At 43.1% G+C, this 20,044-nt stretch overlaps 1 protein-coding gene across 5 annotated transcripts in view; it reads right to left on the bottom strand.

Annotated features, from left to right (window-relative positions):
- The window catches only part of SORCS2 (sortilin related VPS10 domain containing receptor 2), a 2,165,153-nt gene that overhangs the window by 207,481 nt on the left and 1,937,628 nt on the right, over window positions 1–20,044 (bottom strand). For all 5 annotated transcript variants that reach the window (XM_078678523.1, XM_078678525.1, XM_078678524.1 and 2 more), the window contains exons 15-16: window positions 7,706–7,826; window positions 2,442–2,575 (exon numbers count right to left, since the gene is read on the bottom strand). In XM_078678523.1, the coding sequence (XP_078534649.1) occupies window positions 2,442–2,575; window positions 7,706–7,826 (255 nt within the window). The remainder of the gene's footprint in view (window positions 1–2,441; window positions 2,576–7,705; window positions 7,827–20,044) is intronic.

The following is a 20,044-nucleotide window of genomic DNA, read 5'->3' as shown; positions in this document are numbered from 1 at the left end:
GTCTTTTGTTTCTGTAGCAGTGTGCACCACATGCAGTGGTGGGCGGTGATCCTCAACACTGGAGGGGTATCGGGGGACTGCGAGACAAACCCATTGGGGGGAGCAAAAAGATCATTAAACCTTTTTTTAATGTACCTCCTTGTGGTTTGCTCTCTGTGTTTTCTTCTTGCTTCTGGAGTCAGCACGACGGAACCTCATGGAGCCTCAGGCAAACCCCTTCTGCAGATCCCGATGCTGCTCTCTTGCTGCAGATGAGCAGCATGATAGCAGCACCAGGATTGTCTGAAGCGGGCTACCTCAAATCTCCAGCAGGCACAGGCCCTGCTCTCCACCCAACTGTCTGAGACAGCTAGTGGGAGAGGTTTACACTACACATGTCAGACAGGCCGTCGCAAGACAACTGGCCAAAGTGACTTACGCAGTGTAAACTGGTGGAGTGAGCACCATACCCTTCTGCCAGTTATTAGCAATGCCTCGCCCTCAAACATTGTTAAGGGTGATAGAAGTGAAAATAAAACGCTAATTCAATTTATTACCATTTTATTTTTCACTTTTGCTGCACTTGTAGCAGGGGGTCGGCGCTCCTCCGCCCTAATAGGGGGGCCGCCGCTGACACATGGTTATCCTTACAAAGGCTGGGGTTTCTCCTCACAACAGCTTGAATTGGACCCTGCAATAATGATGGCATTGCGTCCTTTAACTTTAAGACAGCCTCAAATGCTTATTACTGAATCCAAATAAAAAATCATGAGGAAAGGATATATTCACTGCAAATTGATGCAATTATTCTTGAAGCAACGTCTTCTGCTCAAAAAATACTTCTTATCCATGAGTGAGACACTCTTCATAAAACACCTTAACAATGACCAAGGCAACAAAGAAAATATTTTACTTTGCTAATCTTTGTGCCAAAGGAATCTTTGTAGCACATAGTATGGTCAGTACTTTTAGAATTTTATTTCCGATCAGTCTTACCCCTTTGTGTATGTAACCCAATACTGTTCCCAGGCATGTTTTCACTTCCATCCCATTATAATCAATTTATCAGGCATTTTGCTGGTAAAACTTAACACCTCTTGGTAGTATATGCCATAATTCACCTGAGCCTGCAGCGTTTTGCTGCTAACAGAGTATGCCAGTTATATCTGTTACCAGGTACTATCCCCCAAATCTCTGAAACATGTTAATTTGAGCCTCCAGCACTCATTTCTGTGCACCAGCACTTATTTATCTTCCTCAGACGTTGACCCAAGACAAGAGTACGAAACACACACGAAGGGGAAAGGAGGAGGAATAGAAAGATGGAGAAACCTCCACAAAGGGAGCAGCAGGGTTGAAAATAATTTTCAAGGAGTGAGATAAAGTTGCAGGGAAGATCTGGTGGTGAATTAAAGAGTCACAAGATGGAATGAAGACTACACATACTTAGAATTCAGCACACCGACACTCAATAGCTCCTCTGGGCTCTGAAGCATAGGGGCATATTTACAAGGAAATGTCAGAGCACGGAGCTGCACCAAATTTGGCAGTGGTGTGCTCTGACATTCCCAAAACACACAGGTGTGCAATACGGTGCACCCCTGTGTTTTCCCTAGTGCAGGTGCTCAAATTAGCCGCCGAGCATGAACAGAGCTGTGCAAAGATGCCTGTGTTGTAGGGAATGTTTGTTTATGTTCAGGAAGGTGTCCTTTCCTGAACATAAACAATGAATAATGGCAATTTTTGTTACTTTTAGGTGTGCTGCAAAATGCAGCACACAAACAAGCAGCAAATCATCATTATTTAATGATTGTTTTTGCCTGGGAAGGTGTCCCTTCCTGCACATAAACAATAATTAATGGTGTTTTGTTCTTTCTATATGTACTGCAGAAAGCAGCACACATAAAAACGAGGAGAAATAAAAGTATTTTTCCCTGTCGGCCTTTCTAATGTCTGCTGTGGCATGGCGTTCATTTTTGGCGCTGCCTCAGATTTACACATCCTTAAAAATCTGGGGTAACATTAGAAAGTAATGGATATTGCAGTGGAACACCCACAGCAACACCCATTTCATGCCTCTTTCTTGTAAAGTGATGCCTGTAAAGGGGCTGTATTTACAATGTGGTGTTGAGCCACGAAAAGTGGCTTAACACTGCTTTGTAAATATGGAGAAGGGCATAGTGCCACTAGAACATCCCTAAAAGTAACATTCTCATGGTGCTATCCTCTTGTAAATATACCCCTTATTCTTTAACAAACTAAGCATTGATGTTGATATGTCGTTCCCATAATGTCAATCCCACAATTATTTTCTTTCTGTGGTTCATATTTACTAAAGATTTTATAACCATGTCTTGGTTCACTGAAAACTTTGATAATTTTTCAAAAAGAAACATACGGTCACAAATGGTGTGAATAATAAACGTCACAACTGCATCCCTCCTACAGAAGCTCATACTTACCACATGAAGTCCGAGTCAGCACACTGACAAATCTTGGAGGTGAGGACAGATGTGAAGCTCTTCCCTTTTATACACCAGGATGAAGCTTTTCTTTTCCGGAAGCTCCTCTGCTGACCCATGATGCAGTGCTCACCCTAAACAAGAGAAGCATGTGAGAATAGTTAAGTAGAATACCAGAATGCATGGTGACTAGGGAAAATATATAGATCATTTCATATGAGTCATGTTTGATGTTGCACTTTCTTTAAAAGAGTACAGAAACTCACAGCAAATGCACAAGTATGAGCATTACAGCAACCCTTGCACACAAGATTTACCTTTTCAATGGTGATAACATAGGTACAGGTGGGCCGGATCTTTAACATAATTTTGGTATAGCCACATAAAATAGATTTGTATTCAATGAAACTGAATGAAACAAGTTTACAAAGGCTTGATTTTTCATACAATCTGTCATAGATTCAGCTCTCCTGTGCCTAGGTTGGTGACCTCTGCTTTAGAGTTATATTAACACTTTGAGGAAAATGTTGTGTGGTTTTCAGCATGTGTGTGCCCAGACTTGATCTAGTAAGCATTTGATATCTATAAATAAGTTTGGACACCGCTCCTCCACAGTTCCTATGATCGACATTTTAAAAGCGGCCTCTCTCCATGCCATTGGAGTCAAGCTATCCTGGCTGATGAGGGCTGAGAGCCCGAAAACGGTCCTATGATGCTTGTTTCCAGTCCAGGGAGAACCTTGCCTGGCAGTTCGGGCTGGACTGTTCCCATTGGGCGCAGGGTCAAGACTGATTTGCATGTGGCTGGGTCCAAACTGGAATGGCATGGTGAGCAAAAAAACGATGGATTTAGGCCCAGATCTCTGTACTGGGGGGGGTGAATATATGACATTGTTCTGATTTCTGTCCATCAATTATTCTTTTTGCACTCTCCCGAACCAGGCCAGCCGAGACCAGCTGTCTAGTGCTTTTGTGGTTTGGTCGAGCAGGGTTGCATAGTTAAGGGTCACAGTTCTGGAGCTAGTCTGGCCCAGCCGAATATCAAAGAAGGAGATATCTTGTTGTGTCCATTGAAACGGAAACTGGTGTTGAATGCTATCTACTATATCATCGGGGATCTATAGATGTTGTATTTGCGATTTTGTTAAATTGACTTAAGTAGCCCTTTAAACATGTCTGAGGCCTGCAATTGCAGAGCTTGTGTGTGCAGTTGTAAACTGTCATGTCGATCAAGCAAGTAAACCCTCTTGCCAGGCCCAAATCTTCCTTTTTGATACATGTAAGTCACCCCTAGGAAAGGACTGGATAGCTCAAGCGCAGGGTGCAGTGTATTTGAAAAGTAGAACACGTACTTTTAAGCTTTACATGTCTTAGTAGTGAAATACTCTTAAGTTCGTTTTTCACTACTGCAAGGCCTATCCCTCCCATAGGATAACATTGGGATTATCTTGTTACATTTTATAAGTGTAATTTCCAATTGGGAAGAGATGGAACGCCCAAGTTTGGCGTCTGTGGAATGAAAATGTTAAATCCTAACTTTTGCTGAAGTAGGATTTTAAATTTTAATTCTGAAAATGGCAATTTTAGAGAGTTAGCAGTTTAAGTAATGGCATGAATGACCAAAGGAGCGCTTCTACGACGAAGACCAGCAAGTTACAAAATCAAGACGGAAGTCAATGACTGCTGGTGTGCAGTAGAGGGCCATAATTGATCCAAAAAAATCTCATTTACGAGTGAAGGAGAGGATAGATTCACAGTGAATTTTAGTGTTCAATTCTCCCACAAATGTTTTGAGCCTCATTTTTAAACAACATGAAATAACCTTTAAAGAGAAACAAACAAAAAGAATCCTGATGCAAGATACCATTTGTAACTAAAACGTTTTATTCCACAGGTCTGGGCCCTGAGGAGAATCCCAAAGTGACGTTTGGTTCAAAACGTATCAGCAGCTTAACAGAGCTAGGGAGTGTGTCTACACAAAAGAAAAAATATAGGCCTACATATAGGCTACATGTCATTGTGCATGGAACTAATTCACTGGTGTGAGCCCTGTCATTACTGGATCTTCAGGCTGCTTGCACCTCTGGCTGAGAACGAGACTCTTTATGTGTGTGTCCCTAGCCTAGGGCCCCACTGAGGACGTATCCCCAGTCCAGCTAGGCTCCTGTGTAGGACGCCGATAGATCATCCTATATAGTAGATCAGTTTTTAAAGTTTTGTTTCTATTTACAGATCAGGCTATCTCTTGATATCTAAGATCCCAGTGCTTAGCACGACTTGCCAGTGACTTGTAAGGCAATCGGCCTTGCATCTCCGATACCTATGTGGAGCACGTGGTATGTTTTATTACACTTTTTTATATATATATTTTGGCTTTACACAGGGTATCCACATGCGCTTTCACTTTTCAGGGCATATGGTACTTTCTATCTTCACCAAAAGGTTCTCTTTGACTTTATTTTCCTTTGATTTATCTTCCCTACTCACCCCTTTCTAAGCAATTTCCATTCTGGAATTATCCTGAACACTGGTGTTGGTTCTTTCCACAGCCTATTGTGATAGCTTTATATTGTGTATAGAGAAAACATGTAACTATATATTTCATGTTTCATTGTCCCTTACAGATGATATAATCATGTTGATTGAATCTCAAGATTGAGCCCCCCCCTTGTTTGTTATATCATGTTCTTAGATTTATAAATATTAAAGGAAAGTTCAGCCAACAAAGAATTATATTTACTGCGCCCTGACGAAGGAACTGTGGACACGGGTCCTACTCCGAAACGCACGTCGGCGCCTCCTTCTGTTGTCATGTTGTGTGTGTACTTTTCTGTATTATTATCACTGTGATGTCTTGTCTAATTTGCTTTACTGTGGTTTAGCTGTGTATGGTATGTTTGATGAATGTGAGGACGTGTGGTGCTATCAGATGGATGAATGAAATTTTGCCTTTGGGGGTCACTGTATATATTAAATATGTAAATTAAGAACTTGTATATATAGAATGAAAATTTGGATGACACCATTGTCACCAAACTCCCTATCCTCCTCTGAAATTTTCCGGCTCTATTTTCAATGTATGCCTTGTTATTTTTGATTATCACATCTCCCACATTTCGGTGTTTTTATTTCCCATATTTATCATTTTTAAATATGTCAGGCGGAGACTTATATGTTGTTTATATTCATTGATGCTATGTATGACCCATGTCTTACTGACCTTCTTGTCTCAAAATGTAAAGCGCTCTGATACTCCTGGGTCCAGCCAGCGCTATATAAAACCTCTAAAATAAAATAAAAATAAATAAATTGTGTTATGAATATATTTTTTTGTCGAATAATAAAAGAGAATAATGTTTATCAAACAATTTTTTGTTGTGGGACAATGTTGATGTATATCAAATGAAGGATATATTACCTATGTACTATTGTGTTACCTAGGAGAGGTATGTTCTTGTTCTAGTGAGCCCTGTTCTAAGCCCTAAATTAATTTAAACATTGGGTTGTCATTCCTAGGTAATAAGCCATAAAAACAGAGGCTTGGTAAGGGTATTTGATTTAGTACCCCTTGGTTGCTGTTAAATTCAGAACTGGGACAATCGCTGTTAACATTTTTGATTGTGTGTTTTGATGTTGTGTATAATGACCTACTGTCTTGATTATGTATTGATGTTTATTTGAGGTGGGACACACAATGAATGTAAATTGATATATTTCATGTTGATGTTGTTCCTCAGTCAATTCATTTAATTTTTGTAATTCATATCGGATTTGTAAAGCATGGCTTATCCCCCCGGGTGGTAGTCAGGCGCTGCGGAAGGGCAGGTCTGTCAAACAGCCAGGTCTTGAGTGCTCTTCTGAAATCTGCGAGGGTGGTGGAGGTAGAGTGGAACGTTGTTCCAGGACTTGGCAGCAAGGTAGATGAAGGAACGGCCCCCTCCTCTGGCTTGATGGATGATTTGGACGTGTGCAAGGGCTAGATGGGCTGAGCGGAGTTGTGTAGTGGGCTGGTGGATGGTTGGTCAGTGGTTGATGTGGGCTGATCTTATGTTGTGGAGGGTCTTGAACACGTGGGTGAGTAGTTTGAAGTAGCATCTCTTCTTTATGGGAGCCAGTGTAGGTGTCTGAGGTGGGGGGTTATGCTTGAAAGTTTTGGGAGATGCAGTATGAGTCTTACTGCTGTGTTTTGGATGGTCTTGAGTAGTATCATTAGTTGGTTTGTGATTCCGGCATAGCGTGAGTTGCTGTAGTCCAGTCGATAAGTGATGAGGGCCTGTGTTACTGTTTTCCTGGTGCCGGGTAGGATCCACCTGAAGATCTTACAGAGCATTCGGAGGATCCATTCCCCAGGTGCTTCATTGAGAGCTCGCTGTCCAGTATGATGCCTAGGTTTCTGGAGTGGGTGGTGTGGGTTGGTGCAGGTCTGAGGGCGGAGGGCCACCAGGAGTCATCCCAGGAGGATGGGGTTCGACCAATGATGAGCACTTCCATCTTGTCTGTATTCAATTTTAGGCAGTTGGACTTCAACCAGTCTGGCTCCATCGACTACGCAACTAGAGTACTATGCAGTGGGCCAAGGCTGCTCCCTGTATCCGACATGCCCTACAGTGTGGTCGGCTGAACTTTTGGATTTGTCCCTGGTGAGTGAGACCAGATAGCCCCAGTTGTTGCTTTATCTTTTTAACAATTCATAACTCCAGTTATGCTTATTGGATTTTTTATTGGCCTGGCTTTGTTACATTACATGAACCTCTATTTTTCTAACCAGGTGTGGTATGTTTTTGTGTGGTGTTTTTACTGTATTACTGTTTAAAGTGTTGCACAAATGCTTTACACATTGCCTCTTAAGTTAAATCTGACTGCTTTGTGCTAACCTACCAGAGTTTGAGCATAGGTTAATTTATGGTGTGTTTATGACTTAGACTGACTAGGATCGTGGTTCCAGTGTGGACAGGGTACGTACCGCTGCCACAAGAAACCCAATTTCAGACAGACAGACAGACATACAGACAGACAGACAGACAGATAGATAGATCGATAGATACATAGATAGATAGATTGATTCATGGCAAATAACAATAAAAACTTCCAGAACTTTAGTAACACCTGTCAGGCAATTGCACCGAGAGATCTGCACTGGAACAATAGTAGAAATAGTTTGTATTTTTGACTTCTCACTTGGCTGTTGGTGGTGAACGTTTCACACTCTAAGAAAATGAATCTGTACTGTCTTAGCTTCCATTTTTTACAATTCCAGGGTAATACCTCCAATGTCGTAAGGTCCCAGGACTCGTAGTCATTCTCTGTGCATTGGCGGGTGAAAGATGGTCGGAAGTCGACTTTCACTAACTCCCAGTCAGAACGGAAACTTATATGGCCAAAGATTCTGTAGAAAAGAATAATATTAAACTATGACACACTTCATAATTGCAAGAAAACTTCAGAATAGTCAGAACATATTTTTACTAGCAAGACTTTTTAACATTTAAATACACTTCTTTGTGTCAGTTTAGTACCCAAAGGAGTAAGCTACATTTAAAGGAACTTTTGGGGTTCTGCAGATTTAGTCACTAGAAAACCAGAACGGCATCACCAGCGTTACGAAGTAGTTTATTTTGGTTCACAGAATTCAGGAGAAAAGGCTCATTAAGCATTTCATGTATAGCCTGAATAGAATTCAATAAAACTGCAATACAAAACCATGCATAAAGATTTAAATGTGCAATAAAAAAATTCTATAATGCCCAGTGATGCACTCCTGGGAATACCTTCACTTACACAAGAACTTAAACAATCTGGGGGTAATTTTGCAGAAGAGTAAAATCTTTTTCAAGAGTAAATTCATATTTTATAAATAGTAAAACTGTGTTCAAACTCAAAAATGAAAGTTTTTGTAAAACGATTTCCAACTTAGGTATTCCGATACCTTTGTGCATAGGGCACCAAAGTAACATAAAAGAGTCAAGCTGTGTAATTTTAAGTCAACATTTTATTCTTTACCGCCGAAAAAAAAAGACATTTTCTCACGGAAAGCCACATTTATCATTGAAAGACAGGAATACATAAACCTAAAGGCATCATTACTTCTGTGTACTCTAAAACAATATTATGTAGGTAGGACTTCAAAATACAATTGACTTAATTTACTCTATTGTAAATGTAAATTGATACTTGTATAGCGCTACTCACCCGCAAGGGTCTCAAGGCACTTGTACGAATACCGCTGTGGAATCCATCCTGGCTTTCCCTGTGAGGTGTCCCCTCCTGGGCACCCCCAAGGTGGAGGCCAGGCATCCTTAGCGTTGTGGGGGCCGTTGTGGAGATTAAGCAAGCTATTGCCCAGAGTTGCAGAGTGGGACTCCATGATTGGAATAGGCACCGAGGCGAGAATTATCGGGTCCGTGGAATTTTTGAGCCCAAGACCTGCTGAGGTGGGGAATTGAACCCTGGTCCCGGGTTAGACCTCTGCATCAGGGTCTGCTGCTCTAACCATTGAGCCACACTTCTCCATTGTAATCTGAGGGTACAGGTCATTGATGGGATGGGAGGTCTGCATGGCTGGGAAGGGCTGAGCCCCTCAGTAAGCTTGAAAACCATGCAAGACAAGAATGACAGACAGTCTGGTGTAAACATGTAACAGAGAGCATGGTGGAGCCTATTTTGACTCCACATGTGTGTTTCATCCTACTATGGTGCAGGGCTTTGTGCGATGCAGACTTTGTCTCTGGATATTGGAGGCCACACTTTTCTTCCCGCCCATAGCTGTGTTGGTGGGGCTGGAGGCATCACTCCTTTAGGGTTTAAAGTTGCCACAGTGCTGCCAGCACCTTTGCTTCTTCATCTGCAGCTCTGCGTGATGTGACTGCTGTCTCCAGGGTTGCCACATTTCCAAGAGAAAACTACTGGCAATTTGCTGTTGTTTTAAGAGTCAACAAAGGCCTGGACATGATACTTCAGGGGACTTTAAATACAATCGAAAATCGAATCAAGCTTTACTTTTCTGCATTTGTTTACTTCAATTATTAATCTGAGGTATTTAACTCAGCATAAAACACTGTCTTCTATTTATATTTGCTGCTTGAATTATACACAAATAAGCAGTGGCGGCCAGCACAGGTAAGAGCAGTGGGCGGTGGAGCGAGGGAGGGCGAGGCGAGGCGTGGTGGGGGGGAGTCAACAGGCGACATTTAGGTAAAATTCCATAAAACCACTTACCTTGCACTCACTGCATCGCCGACGAGGTGATCGCAAACTAAGTGGTTTTAAATATTTTTTTATTTCATTTTACGTATCTCGTCGTTTCTCCCCCCACCCCGCCCCGTCCACTGCTCTTCCCAATGCCGGCCGTCACTGCAAATAAGAGCTAAAAATACTGGCTTTAATTTCTGCTTATTTTTGTACTGACCAGGGCATCCAAATACCTGTGCTGTCGGTAAAAAAAATGGGCAGGTGGCAACCCTAGCAGTCTGGGATGCAGAGCACGTTACCCATTGAGAACCAGCTCAGAGAAAGCTCCTGTTGTCTATGTTCACTGCATGCATTGTTAATACAGTGTCCATGCAACCCCTGGATTTAAACATTCCAAATTTATAGATGTTAATTCCAGGCCATGGCAAACAACATCATGGCCTATCATCTCCCATTAATCCATGAAGGAAACGCACACCAGTTTAACTGAGGACTGTGATGCAGAAAGTGTCACTGCTTGGACACTCACGCCCTATGATTAAAGCTCACAAATTGATGAACAGAGGAAAGTAGAATCCTGAAACAGTTTCATACCTCCTAATGTGGGGTGTACCTTGACGAACGAGTCGCACAACAAAGTTCAAACAAATAATGTCTGTCGAGCTATTATTTTTCAGATGCCAGAGTCTTTGAAACATACCTCTAATTTATTTCGGAGAAGCGTGGCTCAATGGTTAGAGCGGCAGAGCCTGATGCAGGGGTCTAGCCCGGGACCAGGGTTCAATTCCCACCTCGGTGGCTCTTGGACTCAATTTCCCCGGACCGGATAATTCTCGCCTAGTCTAATCATGGGTCCCACTCTGTGACTCTGGGCTATAGCTTGCTTAATCTCCACAACGGCCCCAGCAGCGCTTAGATGCCTGGCTTCACCTTGGGGGATCCCAGGAGTGGACATTTCACAGGAAAGCCAGGAAGGGTTCCACAGCGGTATGAATACAGCGCTACGAGGCCTCCGGGTAGAAGTGCGCTATATAAATACAAACACGTTTACATTTACATTTTCGTAGGCTGTTATAACAAGTAATGATTTTACAGGGGCCTACCACTGCATTCAGCTCTGAGCTTTCTGATGTTGTTTTATATATCACGCGATCTTTATGTTTTAGATTGTGGTATCGTTTTATGTATCTCACAAGAGCCACATAATAAATTACTCATTAAAAAAGCAGAGACACCAGGCAATCACCGCGCCGCGAGGGCAACGGCACCAGCTCCCTACCGCCAGCGCCGTGAGGGAAACGGCAGGACCCGCCGCCAGGTAGTTCAACCAGGCGAACTACACTCCCCAGAAGCCCCGGGGGAGGCGTCCAATCCTGATGCTCTGCACGCGCCCGGAGGCGCTTTAAGAACTTGGAGCGGCGAACGCTCTTGGGGGCAAGCAGAGACACCAGGCAATCACCGCGCCGCGAGGGCAACGGCACCAGCTCCCTACCGCCAGCGCCGTGAGGGAAACGGCAGGACCCGCCGCCAGGTAGTTCAACCAGGCGAACTACACTCCCCAGAAGCCCCGGGGGAGGCGTCCAATCCTGACGCTCTGCACGCGCCCGGAGGCGCTTTAAGAACTTGGAACGCCTCACGCATCGCGGGACGCGCGCGGGCAGCGCCGGGAGAAGCCCGGGACAAGGGCGGGCCCTCTGTGGCCCTCAGAGGCCTGAGGAGTCTGGTCTGGGCCAGAAACGCTGCTCGGACTGGGTAGGCCCCTTTTGTATGTCGATGCTTAGTAGCAACTGAGACATTCTAAATATTGTGCCTATATTTTGTATGGTTCTGTTTTTGCTCTGTTTATCTCTTTCTATAGTGTGTCTTATCCTTTCCAAGCTCAATGTCAAAGGCTAAAGTAGGCACTATGCCTCTGGGACAGATTGCCATCGAGAACTACATGGTAAAAAAGGTCGCCCAGATAAACTGCGATCGACGTGCCTCACTAGGGAAAGGAGATACCACAGTATGTACACAGGATGATCCTCTGGTTGTTGAACAAGATACAGAGGATACTAATAGGGCTAGTTTGTCCAACTCGGAAATGCCCTCTCTGAGGTCTCCCGACCCGCTATCAGCTAGCCCATCAACATGTATGCTGACACTAACACCAATCTCTGTAAATGTTGAGGCAATGGTACACACAGGAGAGAGGGAGCAACCCGATATAAATAGTGAAGTGAGTGAGGGGGTACCCACTAAGAAGAGGCCAGTAAGGCAGTGTAGAAAGACGGCATTACGTCAAGGGGGACAACCAACTAGCAACTCAGCGGTAGCAATCCCTAGCCACACTACCGATAACATCTGGGCTGCAGCTAACAATCCCTTTGTGTTTACGGGAGCTGATTCAGGCCCCCCCAAGCAGAATGCCAGTAATAATATTACTATTGAGCAGTTCACTGCCTTAATCTCTATTATGGAGACTAGCCTGGGAACGAAGATAGAGGAAGCTCTTAAACCACTTGTGGATAAAATTGATTCCCTTGTAAAAGAAGTAGACAGGCTTGGGGGGCTTGTCTCCTCGCAGCAAAAGGCCGCTGGAGATACTAGTACTATACTAAAAGAAATAAGGTCCACCCAAGCTGAACAGGGGAAAAAAGTGCCAGCAGCAGTTAATTCGGCAGGAGCACAGAGTGCTTCAGGGAATAGACCCCAGCGCCCACTACCTGTCAGTTCCCCCCAATCTAAAGCAGGATCCCTGCAGCCATGTGCTGGCTCACCTCCAACTACAGGTAACAAAATAGACCCTAGACCTGACAGAAGAAATCGTTATCTAAATCTTCCCCCGGATTGTGCGCCTTTTGTGGTGGTCTTAACAAATGTCCCTGCAGTTGGCACCCATCCGGCATCTCCACATGGCGAGTCATATGACTCGCTAAAAAACAAGACAGTCTCATGGCTAAATAAGAACTGCGGTTTCCCCGTTGGGTACTCAGATCAGATAACGCTAGTTAGAAGGGTAAACTGGGTGGGGCCCTCTAATAAAGTGGGTAATGGGGATTGTATTGTGGCTAATTTTAGACACCCCCAACATGTGGCAACTGTACTCCTGAGAGCTGCATCGCTGGCTTACAACGAGGGTAGTATCTGTGTTCGCCCACTGGGTTATTTTTATGCTCACCTTTGCACGGCGTCCCCGCAACTGAGTAGGCCAACACCTCGGTTTGATACTCTGACCCCGAACATTGGGAGTAATGGGATGCAATTTACATACAATGTAGTTAATTCTGGCGGGCAAGGCTTTCCAACTAACCCAGGGAACAGACTTGATCTTGGTGGGCAACGCCAGACGGGCTATAACGTCAACACACATAACAGATACGAACTCTTGTCCGGTCTTGACATGTGTGACTGACATAAAGTACCTGTGGGTAAGGATGGATTAAATGTAGCTGATCTAATATGCATTACTGACTCTACCAACCCACAGGAGCCCAATAAATGTGTGAACATTGTGTCTTGGAATGTTGCGGGTCTAGCAACCAAAATGGCAGATGAAAAATGGGTTACTTTTATTAAACAATTTAAGGTTATTTGCCTCCAAGAGACTTGGGATGTGGAGTGTGAAATGTTCTTAGAAGGTTATAAAGCGTTCTCTGTGCCAGCAACTCCATCTAATAGAGGAAGACCAAAGGGAGGTTTGGTGATTTTTGTCTCTGTTTTGATTACCTCGAGTATCCTCACCACTAATGTACAACGTTCATGTGCCCAGGGTATTGTTATGTCTGCCAAAAGTAATAGTGTTGGATTGGTCAATTTTTACAATGCTACTAATACCATCCTAGCATCTAATGATCTAACTGTACTAGATGAATATATTAATGTCTCCATGAGGAAACACAGCCTTAATTTAATGGTCATGGGAGATTTCAATGTGCACCTCTGTGGCGATCCCCTTAGGAAGTGTATACGGGATTTAAACTGCGATAGAGCAGATGGGCTACATTTTGTACATACAGCAGAGGGTGAATTTTGCAATTCCATGATGAATGATTTAGTCTTAACAATGGGCATGGAAATTAGAGATCCCTGTAAAAGCTTTGACACTCCGACTTTTAAAGGACATGGCAGAGGCACCTTTATTGACCACATGCTATTTTCTGAAGCTTTGTTGCCTTTCCTAGAATCCTTTGATATTAACAAAAGTGAGTTCAGTGATCACAACCCCCTTGTGGTTTGTCTCAGGGGTTTTGGCCTCTCAGATGTCATGCCCTCACGCCTTGAAGGCAATCTGACAATGACCGATGGGAGGCGGCGCTTAAAGTGGTCAACTATTACCCCTGACATTCTGTATAAAAATATAGAGGAATCCTGTGCAGATGAAATTGTTAATTGTACAGGGTTAGATCCGGAGGGGGTGCTTAATGCCTTTCAAGCTTTGGCGGGGAAAGTGTCAGGTTACTTACGAAACCTTCAAAGGGAAATGTAGAGAAATGCGGGCCAAGGTGGTTTAACCAAGAGTGCTCGAAAGCTGCCCGTAACCTGAAGGTGGCATTGGCAGATGTACCGCGGAATCAGGAGAAAATCCGCCTCTGCCGCAAAGTATATAAGTCTTCCCTTAAAACACATAAGGATACTCTGCGTGTGGAGGCCTGGAATGAGCTTTTGGACGCCGAGACCCTAAATAGTAGCACGAAATTCTGGCAGTTAGTAAAAAAACCATTCCTGTCAGAATATCCGGGGGATGGGCTGGAGTGCTGTATAATGAAAGAGGATTGGTTTCGTCACTTTGAATCACTGTACTTTTCAGCCGATCTTGGAAATGATGTGAGCTATCCTAGTGAATCTAAAGGAGTACTCAGGTTTGAGTGCGGCGAAGTGCTTGAAGCCATAGAAGGTTTAACATCAAATAAAGCCCCCGGCCCAGATGGCATCCCCCCTGATCTATTTAAGTCCAGACCACATTTCTGGGCTCCTATCTTGCAGGCGGTTTTTAACGCTGCCACAGTGGTAGGATGTCCAGTGACCTGGGGGGTGTCAACCATTGTCCAGGTTTTCAAAAAGGGAGATAGGGGTAGCCCACTGTGCTACCGTCCAATCTCCTTAATTGATTCAAAGATTAAAGTTATCGGGAGAGTTCTGTTGAGGAGAATCACTAGTTGGGCAACCGCAAATAATGTCATGTCCATATCTCAATATGGATTTTGCGAGGGCAGATCCACGATAACTCAGTGTCTTAATTTGTTCCTCATACTCAGCAAATACACGGTAGCACAGAAGGGTACGATCCACCTCGCCTTCATGGACCTGTCGTCAGCCTTCGACTGTGTCAACAGGGGGAGGCTGTGGCAGCACATGAGGGCGAGGGGAGTCGACATTGGGATTGTCGACTTCCTGGTGGATATGCACCATCAAACTAGTGCCAATGTAAGATATTCATCCAATGGGGACACCACTGATAAGTTTATGATAAATAAAGGAGTACGTCAGGGATGTATTCTTGCCCCTTTTCTTTTTAATTTTTATATTAACGATTTGGATGCAGCTCTACAATCTATACAGGTGGATTGCCCCATAGTAGGTAGAAGGGGCATCCCCGTGCTGTTATACGCGGATGACGCGGTTTTAATTTCGCGTACAGAGAAGGGGCTCCAGGCACTTTTAACTGCTTTTAATGTTTTTATGTCTGAAAGGGACCTAATGGTCAATAATTCTAAGTCCTATATAATGCAGGTTGGCCAACGCCCAAGAAAGAACTTTGTATTTAAGCTTGATGATAGTCCCATTCCGGTCACAGAGACTTTTTCCTATCTGGGTGTGCTATTTGACTCGAAGTTAAGTTGGGCCCCTCACCTGGTGAAGAAGAAGAATGATATGTTGAGGGTTAATGGAACCATCCTTAATCTTGCGAAAAAGATAGGAAAGAAACCAATATCAGCAATGATTAAGTTATATAATGCTAAGTCTGTAGCCACGGCGGTGTACGGCAGTGAACTGTGGGGCTATGTGTCTAATACTCAATTACAGGTTATCGAAAACACCTTCTTTAAACGGTTACTATGTGTCCCTGCGAGTACCCCGAACCTTGTGGTGCACGAGGAGTTAGGGACACCGTTTTTATGCGATAACCTAGCACTGAAGCCACTGACCTGCTGGGTCTCACTGTGGCTTAACAAGGAGATACCACTCACTCACCAGATTGTACGGGATGTAACATCTCAGGATAGCTGTATGCGCATCCCCTGGCTCAAATACTTGAAATCTTGCTTTGAAATGCTGGGGTGCCCTAAACTGTTTTCCCACCTTAGTGGCATTGTGAAGGGGGACATAACAGCGGTAAAAAGAGCCTATCTCAAGTTTAAAATGGCGGACAGAGAAAGTGTGGAAGTGCTGAAACCAAGTGTTAGAAAGTTTATTATGCTAAAGTCGTGTGGTGGAATGGAGCCCTACTTGGCTTGTGCCTTCAGCTCACATGAAAAGTTTCTGCTGACTAGGTTCAGATTTAACACTTTTCAGCAGCTCTTAATAAGACCCAAATCAGACATTTTTAGTAAACATGTAGCTCCCTGTGGCTGCGACGGGAAGTCTCCCCAGGATTTGCTACATTTTATATTTTTATGTAGGTTTTATGATTATCCCAGACGCTACTTTCTTGTTGATTTGCTGAGATCATTGGATTTTAAACAAATCAGACCTGCCCTCATCTATTTGCAGCTTTTGCACCAGGACTGTGTACTCCATATTTTGTCGTTTTTAAAACTTGCACTGAGAATAAGAACTTGCTTAGACCTATGATCTTTTTTAAGCGATATTGTACTATGTCAGGACCAGCAGGCCATCTTCTGCTAACTAATCAATCATGATGATTTTAATGATATTTGTGTATAATGTTTTTTAATAATGTATTGATGTGCAATTTGATAAAGTAATCAATGTATGTACTTTTTATGGTTTGAAATATTAACCGAAATAAAGTCTTATTTGATTTGATTTGATTACTCATTAAAAAGGTGGTGGCGATTGTTTTACTCTCTTGCTCGATTAGGACATCTTTGATTAAGTTTTGGCTCGAGCATACATGAAACACTGTATCGGCAGCAGTGTCCTTGAGTGCAATACATCACTAATATTCTGCTGTGGAATGGTTCATGTTTAAAAAGACAGCAGTTAATTGTAGATGATATGCTATTTTCAAGAACATCTAGATTTTCAACGTAGAGTGACAAGGACAGAATGTGGGCTGTACCAAATTTGAAAACTATGCTTTATCATACACAGCCATGCAAATATATACTCAACATATTGTCTGTAAGAAATGGTTTTATTGATTTGGGAGGGGGGATCCTGCCAACTCAATAAACATACTCTGATTATGTCAAAACACAGTTCTGAGAGACTCTCTGCTCAGCCCCTGGTAGCTATGGCCCACGCAGCAGGCATAGCTCAGAGAAGTGCTTGCTAAATCCAAGCTGTAATAAACATTTAAAAGTAAAGGACACAGCATTATTGGACTTTGCCCTTTCCTGAGAGACATACCCAAACCTTTTTGCCTTCACCCTCCTGTTTTCTAAATCCGTTTTTGTTGGGCTTTAGAGCTCTGCACAGTTCATCACTGCTAATCAGTACTAACGTGCTTGTGCTCTTTCCTTAAAACATGGTAGAATTAGCTTACACCCAATTAGCCCATTTGATTTACTTGTAAGTACATAGTAAAGTGTTATTACATGTGCCCAGGGCCTGTAAATTAAGAGCTATCAGTGGGCTTGCAGCACTGATTGTGCCACCCACATAGGTAGCCTTTAAACATGTCTCAGGCCTGCCATTGCAACTTGTATTTGCAGTTTTAAACTGACAGTTCAACATGGAAAGGTAAACCTCTTGCCAGACCCAACCCTTCAATACATAATCCACCCCTATGGTAGTTACTAAACCGCCCATATGTCAGGTTACAGTGTATTTAAAAAGTAGGACATGTACTTCCAAGTTTTATGTGAGCTGGTGATGAAAAATCCCTAAATTAGTTTTTTACTACTACAAGGCCTACCACTCCCATAGGATAGCATTGGGTTACCTTATTGCACTTAATAAGTGATAACTTTCAATTGGGAGCAGGTAAACAGGCTGAGTGTGGTGTCTAAAGAATTTTAATTAAAAGCCCTCTTTAATGATAAAGTTGAATTTTTAATCACAATTCTGAAAAATGCAGCTTTTAGATAGTTGGCATTTTCTTCTCCTAACCATTTGGTGCCTGTAGCCTGATCCTGGGTCACGTGACTAGGCCAGACTCAGAGTGATGCATCTCGATGCAGACAACCGGACCAGATCGATGTAGCGCACTACATCCCAACGCAAGTCCTCGTAAGCTCTACCAGCACCGGCTCAGGGCAACGCTCCTTGACCTCAGCAAGGACGCATTGCTATGCAATTCTTCACAAGCCCCATCGGATTTCTGAACAACGATGCAGAACCTATGCATCGCAGACTCCCATCAATAGTCGCTGACTTCACTGTGCTATGCTTCTTGGTGCAGAACTTCACATCCCGAACCCAGCGTTGAAGGATTTTTGATGCTGCCCAGTGCAACTGAACGCAAAGACTTCCCATCAATTCACAACCAGGATTTAAGGAACTCTTGTTCAGCAGGTCTGACTAGGTCCCTGTAGCTGGCCCACACTCCATCATGGTCAGCCTGAACGTATGACTTTGTTCTGGTTTGGTGCTTCCAGATAACCAGAGTTGGCGCTTTGGTCTTTTTGATGCTATAGTCACTGAAATCTTTAACACTGCATATTTTTCGGTTCTACTGATTGCATTTTTGTCATTTTGATGTCAGATTTGTTTTTCAATCGTACTCTTTTTTCTAAATTGACGTGGGATGTTTCTTGTATGATGTTTTAACTTTTTTTTACTATTTAAAGTGCTCATTGCATCTAAATTAAGCCTGTCTTCTCTTTGACAAGCTACCAAAAGGTTGAGCACAGGTTTTGGGGTTTGCTTGTGACTTCACCCTGTCAAGGTTTGTGGTTGCTGCTTGAATACAACATCCAACCCCAGCAACCCAATTTCAAACAACACCATTTCAGAAAGAAATTATTTCAAAGCATAAAAAACACATTCCAAGTTTGTGTCATAGACCCATCTTTCCACAACACATCACATACAACATAAGACACTGCAGCCTATGTATCTGTAACTTTCTGGGGGTTTGAAGTATTAGTTTTCTAGATTGGTCTGTCATTACTTCACAAAATAGCATACATGGGTTAAGGATAGGTCAACAGATGGACATTTTACAACAGAATTAGGATTTCACTTCCACTTCTTTCCTCCCAGAAGGGGTAGTTGGCCCATTCTTAATCTCAATATCCATCTCCTGGTGTCTCTGGGATGAATATTTGACAAGTGGATCCACGCGGCACATACATATCTGTTTGATTCGTAGTACATTTGTACTCATTCTTTTCCAGGTAGTCCTGCACAGAATATCACACTCTTCTTCTTTTCATTTAGACTCAGACTTCACAAAATGATTTGTATGCTAGCATACCAAGGGCAACTGAGCTGTTCCACCTTTTAACTGCATAATGAAGGGCACCCGCCAGTAAGCCGACACCATTTTAAAATACTTGGGCCCAATGCTAATGATCCCTGGCTCCAACCTCAAGGCAAACCCCGGCTACCTTGTGCAGATCCCATCCACCATTTCTAGATATACATATGAGTTTGATTAAATACTGATTGCACCTTCCTTGCATAGACCTTCAGTGACACACAATAACAGGCTATTTTCAGCTTCTAAGTTTCCCTTTGCATGTCAATGTATTCATGGCACACTTCAGCGTCATGTGTCCCTAAGGCATCTCCTAGTATCTTTGCCCGTCCTACCACTGAGTCAACATGCTGATGAAACTCTATGCTGTAAGGAAAGTCACTAACAAATAGCAATATCTTGCTCCTATTTCTAGCTGGGGATGGTCGAGCCTCCAGGTAAAATCTGGCTTGCAGAATCTTGTTCAGAACACCTTTTTTTGTTTTGTTTTCACTATATTGATCCATAAATAGTTATTTTTACTGTATAAGGCAAACACGTCCAAGGCACAAGGCAGTCGGATAGAAGTGACATCGAAGAGAATTGTACCCTCTACATGTATTTATTGGCCAGTGCATAATTTGAGCCTGTGGTTTTCAGTGCTCGGCACCGGCACTTAATTGTCAACACCGGCCCTTGTGATAGTCTGCCACAAGGTGGTGCTGTCCAGCTAATTTAGAGATAACCACAACAACAGTCAATTATTAATTCAATATACATTAAAAATTACTGTTACCTACCGCCCAAGCCATTATTTATTATAGCTTTTGGAGTCTGGAAGAGTTCGAATTGTCACAAGTGTAGGAGGTTAGTAGTTCTGTTGTTATTATATTTGGCACGCTGCAGCG

Source organism: Lissotriton helveticus, chromosome 2_2 (genome assembly GCF_964261635.1).
Source record: "Lissotriton helveticus chromosome 2_2, aLisHel1.1, whole genome shotgun sequence".
NCBI lineage: Eukaryota > Metazoa > Chordata > Amphibia > Caudata > Salamandridae > Lissotriton > Lissotriton helveticus.
Note: the sequence above shows the minus strand (reverse complement) of the source record. Positions and strands in the feature narration are given on the sequence as shown.